We start from the raw sequence: 17,502 nt of genomic DNA on the forward strand, positions 1-17,502 counted from the left end.
TTTTCAATGACGGCCTAGGAACAGTGGATTAACTGCCTTGTTCAGGGGCAGAACGACAGATTTGTACCTTGTCAGCTCGGGGATTCGATCTTGCAACCTTTCGGTTACTAGTCCAACGCTCTAACCACTAGGCTACGCTTCCAAATGGAACCCTATTTCCTACAGACCCGTAGTGCACTACTTCCCAGGGCCCGTAGTGCTATGGTCCAAAGCAGTGCACTACTTCCCAGGGCCCGTAGTGCTATGGTCCAAAGCAGTGCACTACTTCCCAGGGCCCGTAGTGTTATGGTCCAAAGCAGTGCACTACTTCCCAGGGCCCGTAGTGCTATGGTCCAAAGCAGTGCACTACTTCCCAGGGCCCGTAGTGTTATGGTCCAAAGCAGTGCACTACTTCCCAGGGCCCGTAGTGCTATGGTCCAAAGCAGTGCACTACTTCCCAGGGCCCGTAGTGTTATGGTCCAGAGCAGTGCACTACTTCCCAGGGCCCGTAGTGCTATGGTCCAAAGCAGTGCACTATAACAAGGGGAACAGGGTGCCATTTGGGAGCCAAACAAGTGTGTGTTCTGGGTTCCAGCTCACCTCTTCTGTCGGTGATCTGCAGGTAGCCAGTAGAGAGGTACTGATCCATGTCCTGTTGGAAAGCTTCTTCAAAGTACTTCTGCCTCTCCTTCAGCTTCCCCTGCTGGGCGTGCTCCATGTCCAGCACCTTCTGGGCGTGCTCAGAGTCCAGCTCGGCTGGGGGGGAAACAGGAAGTACAGGACACGTAAAGGAACAGGAAGTAGAGGACACGTAAACATAGAGGTGGATAGAGGGTTGACTTGCTCTCACGGAAGCAGCCATTGAACAGATAGGAGATGAGCTCAAGTACATCTCTATGGAGGTCAGTCATACCCTCTGGATAGACATAAGGACTAGACACAGTCAAATGATGACACCTCAGTCTTCCATTATATTATGGAAACATGTTTTACAAATGGTTACTGTGTAGGTTACTGTATAGGTTACTGTATAGGTTACTGTATAGGTTACTGTATAGGTTACTATATAGTCACTGTTTAAGTTACTGTGTAGGTTACTGTGCAGGTCACTGTGTAGGTCACTGTGTAGGTTACTGTATAGGTTACTATATAGTCACTGTTTAAGTTACTGTGTAGGTTACTGTGTAGGTTACTATGTAGCTTACTGTGTAGGTCACTGTGTAGGTTACTGTATAGGTTACTATATATTCACTGTTTAAGTTACTGTGTAGGTTACTGTGTAGGTCACTGTGTAGGTCACTGTGTAGGTCACTGTATAGGTTACTATATAGTCACTGTTTAAGTCACTGTTTAAGTCACTGTGTAGGTTACTATATAGTCACTGTTTAAGTCACTGTTTAAGTCACTGTGTAGGTTACTATATAGTCACTGTTTAAGTCACTGTTTAAGTCACTGTGTAGGTTACTGTATAAGTCACTGTGTAGGTTACTGTATAAGTCACTGTGTAGTTACTGTGTAGGTCACTGTATAGGTTACTGTATAGGTTACTGTATAAGTCACTGTGTAGGTTACTGTATAGGTTACTGTGTAGGTTACTATATAGTCACTGTATAAGTTACTGTGTAGGTTACTGTGTAGGTTACTATATAGTTACTGTGTAGGTTACTGTATAGGTACTGTGTAGGTTACTGTATAGGTTACTGTATAGGTTACTGTATAGGTTACTGTGTAGGTTACTGTGTAGGTTACTATATAGTTACTGTGTAGGTTACTGTATAGGTACTGTGTAGGTTACTGTATAGTTACTGTGTAGGTCATTGTGTAGGTTACTGTGAACATTAACACAGATGTTGTATTAGTTGATGTTACTGAATATAAACAAGTCATTGTTTGGTATTCCTGTTAAGCTCCATGGGAAGTGGCAGCTTTTTGTCAGAGTAGCCTCCGCTCTTTTCTAGTGACCCCAAATCTATTGACCACATACATACAGTTTGGGACGCAACCTGTAGTTAGTCTTTTACATCAGATACATGTCTTCTTACTATAATAACGGTCAACATCATCCTACAGATATCATAAGATAAATGTCAGTAATTAGTCCAAGTTATTCTTGACAGACTTCCTCTGTAGCGGCAGAGAACAGAGCTCCTTATCTCTCTCTCTCGCACTGTCTTTACTGTAGGGGCTCTCTCCTCACAGAGCCCTGAGTCTGGCCAGAGACACTGTCCTTACGGTAGAGTCTTCTCACAGAGCCTGGAGTCTGGCCAGAGACACTGTCCTTACGGTAGAGTCTTCTCACAGAGCCTGGAGTCTGGCCAGAGACACTGTCCTTACGGTAGAGTCTCCTCACAGAGCCCTGAGTCTGGCCAGAGACACTGTCCTTACGGTAGAGTCTTCTCACAGAGCTCTGAGTCTGGCCAGAGACACTGTCCTTACGGTAGAGTCTCCTCACAGAGCCCTGAGTCTGGCCAGAGACACTGTCCTTACGGTAGAGTCTTCTCACAGAGCCCTGAGTCTGGCCAGAGACACTGTCCTTACGGTAGAGTCTCCTCACAGAGCCCTGAGTCTGGCCAGAGACACTGTCCTTACGGTAGAGTCTTCTCACAGAGCTATGAGTCTGGCCAGAGACACTGTCCTTACGGTAGAGTCTTCTCACAGAGCCCTGAGTCTGGCCAGAGACACTGTCCTTACGGTAGAGTCTTCTCACAGAGCCCTGAGTCTGGCCAGAGACACTGTCCTTACGGTAGAGTCTTCTCACAGAGCCCTGAGTCTGGCCAGAGACACTGTCCTTACGGTAGAGTCTTCTCACAGAGCTATGAGTCTGGCCAGAGACACTGTCCTTACGGTAGAGTCTTCTCACACAGAGCTATGAGTCTGGCCAGAGACACTGTCCTTACGGTAGAGTCTTCTCACAGAGCCCTGAGTCTGGCCAGAGACACTGTCCTTACGGTAGAGTCTCCTCACAGAGCCTGGAGTCTGGCCAGAGACACTGTCCTTACGGTAGAGTCTTCTCACAGAGCCTGGAGTCTGGCCAGAGACACTGTCCTTACGGTAGAGTCTTCTCACAGAGCCCTGAGTCTGGCCAGAGACACTGTCCTTACGGTAGAGTCTTCTCACAGAGCCCTGAGTCTGGCCAGAGACACTGTCCTTACGGTAGAGTCTCCTCACAGAGCCCTGAGTCTGGCCAGAGACACTGTCCTTACGGTAGAGTCTTCTCACAGAGCCTGGAGTCTGGCCAGAGACACTGTCCTTACGGTAGAGTCTTCTCACAGAGCCCGGAGTCTGGCCAGAGACACTGTCCTTACGGTAGAGTCTTCTCACAGAGCCTGGAGTCTGGCCAGAGACACTGTCCTTACGGTAGAGTCTCCTCACAGAGCCCTGAGTCTGGCCAGAGACACTGTCCTTACGGTAGAGTCTTCTCACAGAGCCCTGAGTCTGGCCAGAGACACTGTCCTTACGGTAGAGTCTTCTCACAGAGCTCTGAGTCTGGCCAGAGACACTGTCCTTACGGTAGAGTCTCCTCACAGAGCCCTGAGTCTGGCCAGAGACACTGTCCTTACGGTAGAGTCTTCTCACAGAGCCTGGAGTCTGGCCAGAGACACTGTCCTTACGGTAGAGTCTTCTCACAGAGCCTGGAGTCTGGCCAGAGACACTGTCCTTACGGTAGAGTCTCCTCACAGAGCCCTGAGTCTGGCCAGAGACACTGTCCTTACGGTAGAGTCTTCTCACAGAGCTCTGAGTCTGGCCAGAGACACTGTCCTTACGGTAGAGTCTCCTCACAGAGCCCTGAGTCTGGCCAGAGACACTGTCCTTACGGTAGAGTCTTCTCACAGAGCCCTGAGTCTGGCCAGAGACACTGTCCTTACGGTAGAGTCTCCTCACAGAGCCCTGAGTCTGGCCAGAGACACTGTCCTTACGGTAGAGTCTTCTCACAGAGCTATGAGTCTGGCCAGAGACACTGTCCTTACGGTAGAGTCTTCTCACAGAGCCCTGAGTCTGGCCAGAGACACTGTCCTTACGGTAGAGTCTTCTCACAGAGCCCTGAGTCTGGCCAGAGACACTGTCCTTACGGTAGAGTCTTCTCACAGAGCCCTGAGTCTGGCCAGAGACACTGTCCTTACGGTAGAGTCTTCTCACAGAGCTATGAGTCTGGCCAGAGACACTGTCCTTACGGTAGAGTCTTCTCACACAGAGCTATGAGTCTGGCCAGAGACACTGTCCTTACGGTAGAGTCTTCTCACAGAGCCCTGAGTCTGGCCAGAGACACTGTCCTTACGGTAGAGTCTCCTCACAGAGCCTGGAGTCTGGCCAGAGACACTGTCCTTACGGTAGAGTCTTCTCACAGAGCCTGGAGTCTGGCCAGAGACACTGTCCTTACGGTAGAGTCTTCTCACAGAGCCCTGAGTCTGGCCAGAGACACTGTCCTTACGGTAGAGTCTTCTCACAGAGCCCTGAGTCTGGCCAGAGACACTGTCCTTACGGTAGAGTCTCCTCACAGAGCCCTGAGTCTGGCCAGAGACACTGTCCTTACGGTAGAGTCTTCTCACAGAGCCTGGAGTCTGGCCAGAGACACTGTCCTTACGGTAGAGTCTTCTCACAGAGCCCGGAGTCTGGCCAGAGACACTGTCCTTACGGTAGAGTCTTCTCACAGAGCCTGGAGTCTGGCCAGAGACACTGTCCTTACGGTAGAGTCTCCTCACAGAGCCCTGAGTCTGGCCAGAGACACTGTCCTTACGGTAGAGTCTTCTCACAGAGCCCTGAGTCTGGCCAGAGACACTGTCCTTACGGTAGAGTCTCCTCACAGAGCCCTGAGTCTGGCCAGAGACACTGTCCTTACGGTAGAGTCTTCTCACAGAGCCTGGAGTCTGGCCAGAGACACTGTCCTTACGGTAGAGTCTTCTCACAGAGCCCTGAGTCTGGCCAGAGACACTGTCCTTACGGTAGAGTCTCCTCACAGAGCCCTGAGTCTGGCCAGAGACACTGTCCTTACGGTAGAGTCTTCTCACAGAGCCCTGAGTCTGGCCAGAGACACTGTCCTTACGGTAGAGTCTTCTCACAGAGCTCTGAGTCTGGCCAGAGACACTGTCCTTACGGTAGAGTCTTCTCACAGAGCCCTGAGTCTGGCCAGAGACACTGTCCTTACGGTAGAGTCTTCTCACAGAGCCCGGAGTCTGGCCAGAGACACTGTCCTTACGGTAGAGTCTTCTCACAGAGCCCGGAGTCTGGCCAGAGACACTGTCCTTACGGTAGAGTCTTCTCACAGAGCCCGGAGTCTGGCCAGAGACACTGTCCTTACGGTAGAGTCTTCTCACAGAGCTATGAGTCTGGCCAGAGACACTGTCCTTACGGTAGAGTCTTCTCACACAGAGCTATGAGTCTGGCCAGAGACACTGTCCTTACGGTAGAGTCTTCTCACACAGAGCTATGAGTCTGGCCAGAGACACTGTCCTTACGGTAGAGTCTTCTCACAGAGCCCCGAGTCTGGCCAGAGACACCTCTGTGTGGAGTGTGCAGAGACTAGCACCCCGAGTCTGGCCAGAGAGACTATTCTGTGACCTCTATCTCAGCTAACAACCCTTTCTTGTGATCCAGATCAAACAACCCTTCATTGTGATACTACAGTACCAGGATACTAACAAGATACCACTACAGTCGTGGCCAAAAGTTTTGAGAATGACACAAATATAAATTTTCACAAAGTCTGCTGCCTCAGTTTGTATGATTGCAATTTGCATATACTCCAGAATGTTATGAAGAGTGATCAGATGAATTGCAAAGTCCCTATTTGCCATGCAAATGAACTGAATCGCCCAAAAACATTTCCACTGCATTTCAGCCCTGCCACAAAAGGACCAGCTGACATCATGTCAGTGATTCTCTCGTTAACACAGATGTGAGTGTTGACGAGGACAAGGCTGGAGATCACTCTGTCATGCTGATTGAGTTCGAATAACGGACTGGAAGCTTCAAAAGGAGGGTGGTGCTTGGAATCATTGTTCTTCCTCTGTCAACCATGGATACCTGCAAGGAAACACGTGCCGTCATCATTGCTTTGCACAAAAAGGGCTTCACAGGCAAGGATATTGCTGCCAGTAAGATTGCACCTAAATCAACCATTTATCGGTTCATCAAGAACTTCAAGGAGAGGGGTTCAATTGTTGTGAAGAAGGCTCCAGGGCGCCCAAGAAAGTCCAGCAAGCGCCAGGACCGTCTCCTAAAGTTGATTCAGCTGCGGGATCGGGGCACCACCAGTACAGAGCTTGCTCAGGAATGGCAGCAGACAGGTGTGAGTGCATCTGCACGCACAGTGCGGCGAAGACTTTTGGAGGATGGCCTGGTGTCAAGAAGGGCAGCAAAGAAGCCACTTCTCTCCAGGAAAAACATCAGGGACAGACTGATATTCTGCAAAAGGTACAGGGATTGGACTGCTGAGGACTGGGGTAAAGTCATTTTCTCTGATGAATCCCCTTTCCGATTGTTTGGGGCATCTGGAAAAAGGCTTGTCCGGAGAAGACAAGGTGAGTGCTACCATCAGTCCTGTGTCATGGCAATAGTAAAGCATCCTGAGACCATTCATGTGTGGGGTTGCGTCTCTGCCAAGGGAGTGGGCTCACTCACAATTTTGCCTAAGAACACAGCACTGAATAAAGAATGGTACCAACACATCCTCCGAGAGCAACTTCTCCCAACCATCCAGGAACAGTTTGGTGATGAACAATGCCTTTTCCAGCATGATGGAGCACCTTGCCATAAGGCAAAAGTGATAACTAAGTGGCTCGGGGAACAAAACATCGATATTTTGGGTCCATGGCCAGGAAATTCCCCAGACCTTAATCCCATTGAGAACTTGTGGTCATCCCTCAAGAGGCGGGTGGTCAAACAAAACCCCACAAATTCTGACAAACTCCAAGCATTGATTATGCAAGAAGGGGCTGCCATCAGTCAGGATGTGGCCCAGAAGTTAATTGATAGCATGCCAGGGTAGATTGCAGAGGTCTTGAAAAAGAAGGGTCAACATTGCAAATATTGACTCTTTGCATCAACTTCATGTAATTGTCAATAAAAGTCTTTGACACTTATGAAATGCTTGTATTTATACTTCAGTATTCCATAGTAACATCTGACAAAAATATCTAAAGACACTGAAGCAGCAAGTTTTGTGGAAATTAATATTTCTGTCATTCTCAACATTTTTGGCCACAACTGTACAGTACTACAGGATACTAACAAGATACCGCTAAAATACCAGGATCCTAACAAGACAACACTACACTACTACAGGATACTAACAACAGCAGAGGAACTAACACCTTTGACTTTACAGTCACACTTGTATTTTCTTACAAGCACCAACTTTGCTGACAGCTGCTTTAATAAGGAACGGTTTTAAATCAAATCAAAGTTTATTTGTCACTGGCGCCGAATACAACCGGTGTTGACCTTACAGTGAAATGCTTACTTACAGGCTCTAACCAATAGTGCAAAAAAGGTATTAGGTGAACAACAGGTAGGTAAAGAAATAAAACAACAGTAAAAAGACAGGCCATATACAGTAGCGAGGCTATAAAAGGTAGCGAGGCTACATACAGACTTACTGTGACTGAGATACATGGTTGTCTCACCTAGTGACCACCTTAAGATGAAAATTGCTCTGGATAAGAGCACCTTCTAAATGACTCAAATGTAAATTGATATCACCCACATTGTAGGCTAATTATTTACCTGCCTGCCCAAGGGTGTGTCCTCCAGATCAGAAAACAACAGGACTGTTATGTGAAGCCAGACATGTATCGTGACTATCGTCCCAGTTAGCTCTAGTCCCCACTGTGAGCCATGTGTCTCTCTCGGTCTTAAAGACAGGAAGCACCTACCAACTTCTCAGAACAGCAGGAAGTGTTACTTTTATGGCACCATAGGAGTGTCTGTGTTACGGCTAGAGGCGCTACATCCTTTTTAAAGATGCATATTGTTGCAGTGAATCTTTTGTCCTAGATCAAGCTCTACTCATCATTAGCTGCCTTTACAAGAACTGACATCCATGTGAAGTCAAGTAACAGCAGATTGAGGAACTAAGTATTTTCTTTATTTTCTGACAAAGTTCATCCCAGAAATGCTGCCTCATTGAAAATAAGAATTTCAACCCTGAATCATTGGATTCTCACAAATTCTTGAAATGACAGCCAAGGTGCCAATTACAGGCTCTGGATTTTCAGGTAGGTCATTTCTCGTTAGAATCTACCAAAGCATTTGAACACAGTCAGTCAGTCACCCCTGTGGTAAAGGGGTGTTGTCAGTGGGCTGGGTGTGTCAACTCGACTAGTCCCAGCTGGGCAGGAAGTCAGCCAGCTGTCACCAAGCAGGGCCCCACAATAACTGTCCCCCAAACGGCTCCCTATTCCCTTTATAGTGCACTACTTTTGGACCAGGGACAATAGGAAATACACAGACTAGGGTGCCATTTCTAGGGAATACTAGGCTTACATCTGGGAAACTACCTGTGATCAGAGACATGCCTTCTATCTGCCACATGGTGAACAGCAACTCAACAGAACCAGCCTCTGATTCACTAGAAATATCACTCTCCTTTTATCACATATTGCAACACCACAACTCTTCATCCACAATACATCTACATGACGTCTCCCCATAGGTAACGCGATGGCCTCCCCATCGGTAACGCGATGGCCTCCCCCTAGGTAACGCGATGGCCTCCCCCTAGGTAACGCGATGGCCTCCCCATAGGTAACGCGATGGCCTCCCCATCGGTAACGCGATGGCCTCCCCCTAGGTAACGCGATGGCCTCCCCCTAGGTAACGCGATGGCCTCCCCATAGGTAACGCGATGGCCTCCCCATCGGTAACGCGATGGCCTCCCCCTAGGTAACGCGATGGCCTCCCCCTAGGTAACGCGATGGCCTCCCCCTAGGTAACGCGATGGCCTCCCAATAGGTAACGCGATGGCCTCCCCATAGGTAACCCGATGGCCTCCCCATAGGTAACGCGATGGCCTCCCCATAGGTAACGCGATGGCCTCCCCATAGGTAACGCGATGGCCTCCCCATAGGTAACGCGATGGCCTCCCCATAGGTAACGCGATGGCCTCCCCATAAGTAACGCGATGGCCTCCCCCTAGGTAACGCGATGGCCTCCCCCTAGGTAACGCGATGGCCTCCCCATAGGTAACGCGATGGCCTCCCCCTAGGTAACGCGATGGCCTCCCCCTAGGTAACGCGATGGCCTCCCCCTAGGTAACGCGATGGCCTCCCCCTAGGTAACGCGATGGCCTCCCCATAGGTAACACGATGGCTTTCTGAGAGAGAGAAGGGGTGTCAATGGCTTCCCCAGAGTGCAATACTTTTGATCAGAGCCTAAATGCTCCCTGCAGGATAAATGTATAATGATAAGCCCTCCAACCTCTCTATTGACCCCCCAGGGAAGGAGAGACGCAGCCTAATGCCCCCAGCAGGATAAATGTATAATGATGAGCCCTCCAACCTCTCTATTGACCCCCCAGGGAAGGAGAGACGCAGCCTAATGCCCCCAGCAGGATAAATGTATAATGATGAGCCCTCCAACCTCTATTGACCCCCCAGGGAAGGAGAGACGCAGCCTAATGCCCCCAGCAGGATAAATGTATAATGATGAGCCCTCCAACCTCTATTGACCCCCCCAGGGAAGGAGAAGTCAAATAATCTCCTTAAAAAAGGAGGCGCATAGATTAGAATTGTTAATTGAGTTGAAGGAATCTTGGAGGAGAGATGGGGGTTCTTTATCTAAATTGAGAAGGCTCATGGCCTTCTAGGACGGCTCTTAATTCCACTGTTATAAACATTCTATTACCGCTGTTAATTCCACAGTTATAAACATTCTATTACCGCTGTTAATTCCACAGTTATAAACATTCTATTACCGCTGTTAATTCCACAGTTATAAACATTATATTACTGCTCCTAATTCCACAGTTATAAACATTCTAATACCGCTCCTAATTCCACAGTTATAAACATTCTATTACCGCTCCTAATTCCACAGTTATAAACATTCTATTACCGCTCCTAATGCCACAGTTATAAACATTCTATTACCGCTCCTAATGCCACAGTTATAAACATTCTATTACCGCTCCTGATTCCACAGTTATGAACATTCTATTACCGCTCCTAATTCCACTGTTATAAACATTCTATTACCGCTCCTAATTCCACTGTTATAAACATTCTATTACTGCTCCTAATTCCACAGTTATAAACATTCTATTACTGCTCCTAATTCCACAGTTATAAACATTCTATTACCGCTCCTAATTCCACAGTTATGAACATTCTATTACCGCTCCTAATTCCACAGTTATAAACATTCTATTACCGCTCCTAATTCCACAGTTATAAACATTCTATTACCGCTGTTAATTCCACAGTTATAAACATTCTATTACTGCTGTTAATTCCACTGTTATAAACATTCTATTACTGCTGTTAATTCCACTGTTATAAACATTCTATTACCGCTCCTAATTCCACTGTTATAAACATTCTATTACCGCTCCTAATTCCACAGTTATAAACATTCTATTACCGCTCCTAATTCCACAGTTATAAACATTCTATTACCGCTCCTAATGCCACAGTTATAAACATTCTATTACCGCTCCTGATTCCACAGTTATGAACATTCTATTACCGCTCCTAATTCCACAGTTATAAACATTCTATTACCGCTCCTAATTCCACAGTTATAAACATTCTATTACCGCTCCTAATTCCACAGTTATAAACATTCTATTACCGCTCCTAATTCCACAGTTATAAACATTCTATTACCGCTCCTAATTCCACAGTTATGAACATTCTATTACCGCTCCTAATTCCACAGTTATAAACATTCTATTACCGCTCCTAATTCCACAGTTATAAACATTCTATTACCGCTGTTAATTCCACAGTTATAAACATTCTATTACTGCTGTTAATTCCACTGTTATAAACATTCTATTACTGCTGTTAATTCCACTGTTATAAACATTCTATTACTGCTCCTAATTCCACTGTTATAAACATTCTATTACTGCTCCTAATTCCACAGTTATAAACATTCTATTACCGCTCCTAATTCCACAGTTATAAACATTCTATTACCGCTCCTAATTCCACTGTTAAACATTATATTACCGCTGTTAATTCCACTGTTATAAACATTCTATTACTGCTCCTAATTCCACTGTTATAAACATTCTATTACTGCTCCTAATTCCACAGTTATAAACATTCTATTACTGCTCCTAATTCCACAGTTATAAACATTCTATTACTGCTCCTAATTCCACAGTTATAAACATTCTATTACCGCTCCTAATTCCACAGTTATAAACATTCTATTACCGCTCCTAATTCCACAGTTATAAACATTCTATTACCGCTCCTAATTCCACAGTTATAAACATTCTATTACCGCTCCTAATTCCACAGTTATAAACATTCTATTACCGCTGTTAATTCCACAGTTATAAACATTCTATTACCGCTGTTAATTCCACAGTTATAAACATTCTATTACCGCTGTTAATTCCACAGTTATAAACATTCTATTACCGCTGTTAATTCCACAGTTATAAACATTCTATTACTGCTGTTAATTCCACTGTTATAAACGTTCTATTACCGCTGTTAATTCCACTGTTATAAACATTCTATTACCGCTGTTAATTCCACTGTTATAAACATTCTATTACCGCTGTTAATTCCACAGTTATAAACATTCTATTACCGCTGTTAATTCCACAGTTATAAACATTCTATTACTGCTCCTAATTCCACAGTTATGAACATTCTATTACCGCTCCTAATTCCACAGTTATAAACATTCTATTACTGCTGTTAATTCCACTGTTATAAACATTCTATTACTGCTGTTAATTCCACTGTTATAAACATTCTATTACTGCTGTTAATTCCACTGTTATAAACATTCTATTACTGCTGTTAATTCCACTGTTATAAACATTCTATTACTGCTCCTAATTCCACTGTTATAAACATTCTATTACTGCTCCTAATTCCACTGTTATAAACATTCTATTACCGCTCCTAATTCCACAGTTATAAACATTCTATTACCGCTCCTAATTCCACAGTTATAAACATTCTATTACCGCTCCTAATTCCACTGTTAAACATTATATTACCGCTGTTAATTCCACTGTTATAAACATTCTATTACTGCTCCTAATTCCACTGTTATAAACATTCTATTACTGCTCCTAATTCCACAGTTATAAACATTCTATTACTGCTCCTAATTCCACAGTTATAAACATTCTATTACTGCTCCTAATTCCACAGTTATAAACATTCTATTACTGCTCCTAATTCCACAGTTATAAACATTCTATTACTGCTCCTAATTCCACAGTTATAAACATTCTATTACTGCTCCTAATTCCACAGTTATAAACATTCTATTACCGCTCCTAATTCCACAGTTATAAACATTATATTACCGCTCCTAATTCCACAGTTATAAACATTCTATTACCGCTCCTAATTCCACAGTTATAAACATTCTATTACCGCTGTTAATTCCACAGTTATAAACATTCTATTACCGCTGTTAATTCCACAGTTATAAACATTCTATTACCGCTGTTAATTCCACAGTTATAAACATTCTATTACTGCTGTTAATTCCACTGTTATAAACATTCTATTACCGCTCCTAATTCCACAGTTATAAACATTCTATTACCGCTGTTAATTCCACTGTTATAAACATTCTATTACCGCTGTTAATTCCACAGTTATAAACGTTCTATTACCGCTGTTAATTCCACAGTTATAAACATTCTATTACCGCTCCTAATTCCACAGTTATAAACATTCTATTACCGCTCCTAATTCCACTGTTATAAACATTCTATTACCGCTCCTAATGCCACAGTTATAAACATTCTATTACCGCTGTTAATTCCACAGTTATAAACATTCTATTACCGCTCCTAATTCCACAGTTATAAACATTCTATTACCGCTCCTAATTCCACAGTTATAAACATTCTATTACCGCTGTTAATTCCACAGTTATAAACATTCTATTACCGCTGTTAATTCCACAGTTATAAACATTCTATTACTGCTGTTAATTCCACTGTTATAAACATTCTATTACTGCTCCTAATTCCACTGTTATAAACATTCTATTACTGCTCCTAATTCCACTGTTATAAACATTCTATTACCGCTCCTAATTCCACAGTTATAAACATTCTATTACCGCTCCTAATTCCACTGTTAAACATTCTATTACCGCTGTTAATTCCACTGTTAAACATTCTATTACTGCTCCTAATTCCACTGTTATAAACATTCTATTACTGCTCCTAATTCCACTGTTATAAACATTCTATTACTGCTCCCAATTCCACAGTTATAAACATTCTATTACTGCTCCTAATTCCACTGTTAAACATATTACTGCTGTTAATTCCACAGTTATAAACATTCTCCATGTCACGCGTCACCACTATAAATAGGAACCAAGATCAAATGTTCAGAGAAATGTAATTATATTTAACACCAAGCTATGTTAGGGGGGTTTCAGAGGGCAACCAGTGGTGACATTGTGTAAAGCCTAGTGAATCCAGTCATATACCCTCATCTGATAGACTTGTGAAGAGTGAAAAACAAAAGGTCAGAGACCCCTACAGTGCATTACATTCCTATATATTATAAAGCAGTGGTCACCAACCGGTCGCCATCTTCAAGGCATTCCTATATATTATAAAGCAGTGGTCACCAACCGGTCGATCGCCATCTTCAAGGCATTCCTAGCGGATCACCAAACATTTCAGTAGAAAAGACAACGATAAAGGCATAAAGGCCTGCGTTCCTTTTTCTTTTCTTCGTGTTGTGCTGTTGGCGGTCGGTGCACCAGGTAGGCAAAGTGTTCCCATTTTAAACCATTTCATTTGTCTGAAAAGACAAACTTCTCCAACCCGGCGGACTCTGAGATCGGTGGCTAAATCGACGGTGTCTACTGCGCTGGCCAATCGGATAGTTCAAATCACCGTGCCTCCCTACAGCTTCCACGACCCCAGCAAAGTTTGATACTAGAGGTAATGAAAGAGAGAGCAGGGACCGTGAGAGGCGGACCCTCTGCTGCTCTCTCCCTCCCTCCGCTCAGACTAATGCCGTGTTCAAGACAACTGGGAACTTGGAAATGTCTGACTTCCGACGACAGTACGTTCAAAACAACTGGGAACCAAATGTGGTGCTCACAGCTAATCCAATCATAGCGGTTTCAGACAGCACTGCTTACCTCAGCAAGCCATTGATCTCCGCAATAGCAGCCATAGTGTAAGTCCCAAATGTTACCCTATATAGTGCACTACTTTCTACCAGAGACCTGATCAAAAGTAGTGCACTATATAGGGAATAGGGTACCATTTGGGACACAACCCTCCTGCTGGTCTTACTCTAAATCACTGCCTCTTTACTATAATGGTTAAGAGCCAGAGAAATCAATAACCTCTGAAGGGAGCGTAAAAGTAAGGAGTGAATAGACTGACACTTTAAGCCATTTTCCTGCTATTACTTCTCCAGTGCATTTTTACCCACACCGAGCGAATTACCCTCCTCACCTGGCTCCCGCTGCCGAGACTGATTTAAGTAGTAAAACGTCTACAACAACAACAAAAAAACATTTCAGACAGGTGTCCTATCGCTGCCTGCATATCACCCATAGCAACACGGCAAGTCGCCCGGAGCAGAGGAACACACCGTTCACAGTCCAGTGAAGAGCAGATACCCCGGACCGTCTATGCCTGCGTGGGGGCATTCTAATTAGATTCTAATGTGGCATATCAGCTCTACATGTTAGGTAAGAACGTTGCTGCACATTCCTGACCAGTGATGTATATTAAGGGACTATTTAATAGTCAAGTAACTGGTAATCACTGCATTTATAGAGGACTTATTGACTGGTAGAATTGCTGCTGTTACCTAAGTCACTAACACTTAGATCCATCCCTTCAAACGGACCTTTTCTGTTTCCTGACAATAGACAAACTGTTGTGGCAATAAGGAGCGTAACAGCATGGGTTCATCATGTGACTGAGTCACACACACACAACCCAGGCTACAGGAAGTTCTACTGAAAGAATACCGTGGCAGTAACACAGATCACCAACATCAAAGCATCCCCAAATAGACATTCCACTTTAAACATGAAGAGAATAACTAATACAGAGACAGACAGACAGAGAGGGAGGGAGAGAGAGAGACATGGAGAGAGACATAAAAAGAAAGAGGAAAATGGAGAGATACAGACAAAAAGATAGAGGGAACTGGAGAGAGACATAACATAGAGAAAAAAACAAGAGAAAAATGAGAGACAGAGAGAGAGAGAGACAGAGAGAGACAGCTAGAGAGAGAGACAGAGAGACAGAGAGAGAGAGAGACAGAGAGAGAGAGACAGCTAGAGACAGAGAGAGAGAGAGACAGAGAGAGACAGAGAGAGACAGCGAGAGAGAGAGACAGCTAGAGAGAGAGACAGCGAGAGAGAGAGACAGCGAGAGAGAGAGACAGCGAGAGAGAGAGACAGCGAGAGAGAGAGACAGCGAGAGAGAGAGACAGCGAGAGAGAGACAGAGACAGCGAGAGAGAGAGACAGACAGAGACAGCGAGAGACAGACAGAGACAGAGACAGAGACAGACAGAGACAGACAGACAGACAGACAGACAGACAGACAGACAGACACAGACAGACACACAGACACAGACAGACAGAGACAGACAGACAGACAGACACAGACAGACAGACACAGACAGACAGACAGACAGACAGACAGACAGACAGAGACAGACAGACAGAGACAGACAGACAGAGACAGACAGACAGAGACAGACAGAGACAGACAGAGACAGACAGAGACAGACAGAGACAGACAGAGACAGACAGACAGAGACAGACAGAGACAGACAGAGACAGACAGACAGAGACAGACAGACAGACAGACAGACAGACAGACAGACAGACAGACAGACAGACAGACAGACAGACAGACAGACAGACAGACAGAGGAGAAAAGCATTGTAACCTACAGGAGTTCCTGAAGCTCTTCCCTGGAGAGGACATGACTGGTGTCCTGGTGATCGTGACGACCCAGCCCCCGAGCGGAGAGCGAGACCAGACGCTCAGCTATGCTACACCACCACTACAGCTAACCCCCCATTCTGCATCGACAGAGTGGTTACACACTACCTCGCTCGTACGGATAATGCTTCTGTGCTGCCAAACACACACACACACACCGCTGTGAGGGAGCATGTGCAGTACTGCCAGGCTGAGGAGACACTGCTGTAGTGGTGAGGAGAGAGGAGGTCTGCCTGGGAGTGTACCACTCACAAGAGGGGGAGGGGCTTCTAATAATAAAGACAGATAGTGGGAAACCAAGGCTGTATCATAAATGCCACCCTCTTCTCTACATAGTGCACTGCTTTTGGAAGTAGTGCACTAAACAACCTGCCAATTACCTTGTTGTTGTTCCCCCCCCCTTTGATCATCCTTAGACCACTGCCTTAGACAGCTATTTATAACATCCAGGTTCAGAAATGTCCAGATCAACTAGCCCATGTCAGCTAACGTTGTTTAAGCTAGGTTTCTTTAGCCCTTAGATTTTGTTATAATGTTTGAGTCACTCAGATATCATACGAACACATGGCAAAATGTGTACAATTGCAAGAAATTTGCTTTAAAACTGCAAAATGTTCTCTCCGCCAACAAGAGGCGTGTGAACAACGTGTCATGGCCAGTGGTTGTGGCCATAGAAATAGATGTGTCGCGTTCCCCAAGGAACCTGGGTTTCTTCCTAGGTTCCTGCCTTTCTAGGGACTTTTTCCTAGCCACCGTGCTTCTACACCTGCATTGCTTGCTGTTTGGGGTTTTAGGCTGGGTTTCTGTACAGCACTTTGAGATATCAGCTGATGTAAGAAGGGCTATATAAATACATTTGATTTGATCCTGTGTGAAAAGGTTTGGGAACCACTGAGCTACTGTACAATCTGCATATCATAATGCTATGCAAATGATCAGGTAATTAACCTTATCCGAGGCATTTGCTATATAAAGATACATTCAATGTACAGTGCTCTTCCAAGTGGAGATAAAATGGTCTTTTTGCTGAAGAGAAGCTCTTAAGAGATATTGATCTCTACAGAGACTACTGTGGAGGAGGGATTGATCTCTACAGAGACTACTGTGGAGGAGGGATTGATCTCTACAGAGACTACTGTAGAGGAGGGATTGATCTCTACAGAGACTACTGTGGAGGAGGGATTGATCTCTACAGAGACTACTGTGGAGGGATTGATCTCTACAGAGACTACTGTGGAGGAGGGATTGATCTCTACAGAGACTACTGTGGAGGAGGGATTGATCTCTACAGAGACTACTGTGGAGGAGGGATTGATCTCTATAGAGACTACTGTGGAGGAGGGATTGATCTCTACAGAGACTACTGTGGAGGAGGGAT

General features: G+C 45.0%; 1 protein-coding gene across 2 annotated transcripts in view; it reads right to left on the reverse strand.

Annotated features, from left to right (window-relative positions):
• Positions 1–17,502, reverse strand: part of LOC139572974 (dysbindin-A-like) — a 45,296-nt gene that overhangs the window by 5,338 nt on the left and 22,456 nt on the right. Inside the window, exon 8 of one of the 2 annotated variants that reach the window (XM_071395892.1) lies at positions 580–735. The exons of the other annotated variant lie outside the window; for it this stretch is intronic. Coding sequence (XP_071251993.1) covers positions 580–735 — 156 coding nt within the window. The remainder of the gene's footprint in view (positions 1–579; positions 736–17,502) is intronic. 2 annotated transcript variants of the gene reach the window in all.

Source organism: Salvelinus alpinus, chromosome 4, assembly GCF_045679555.1.
Source record: "Salvelinus alpinus chromosome 4, SLU_Salpinus.1, whole genome shotgun sequence".
In the NCBI taxonomy this organism is placed as follows: Eukaryota; Metazoa; Chordata; class Actinopteri; order Salmoniformes; family Salmonidae; genus Salvelinus; species Salvelinus alpinus.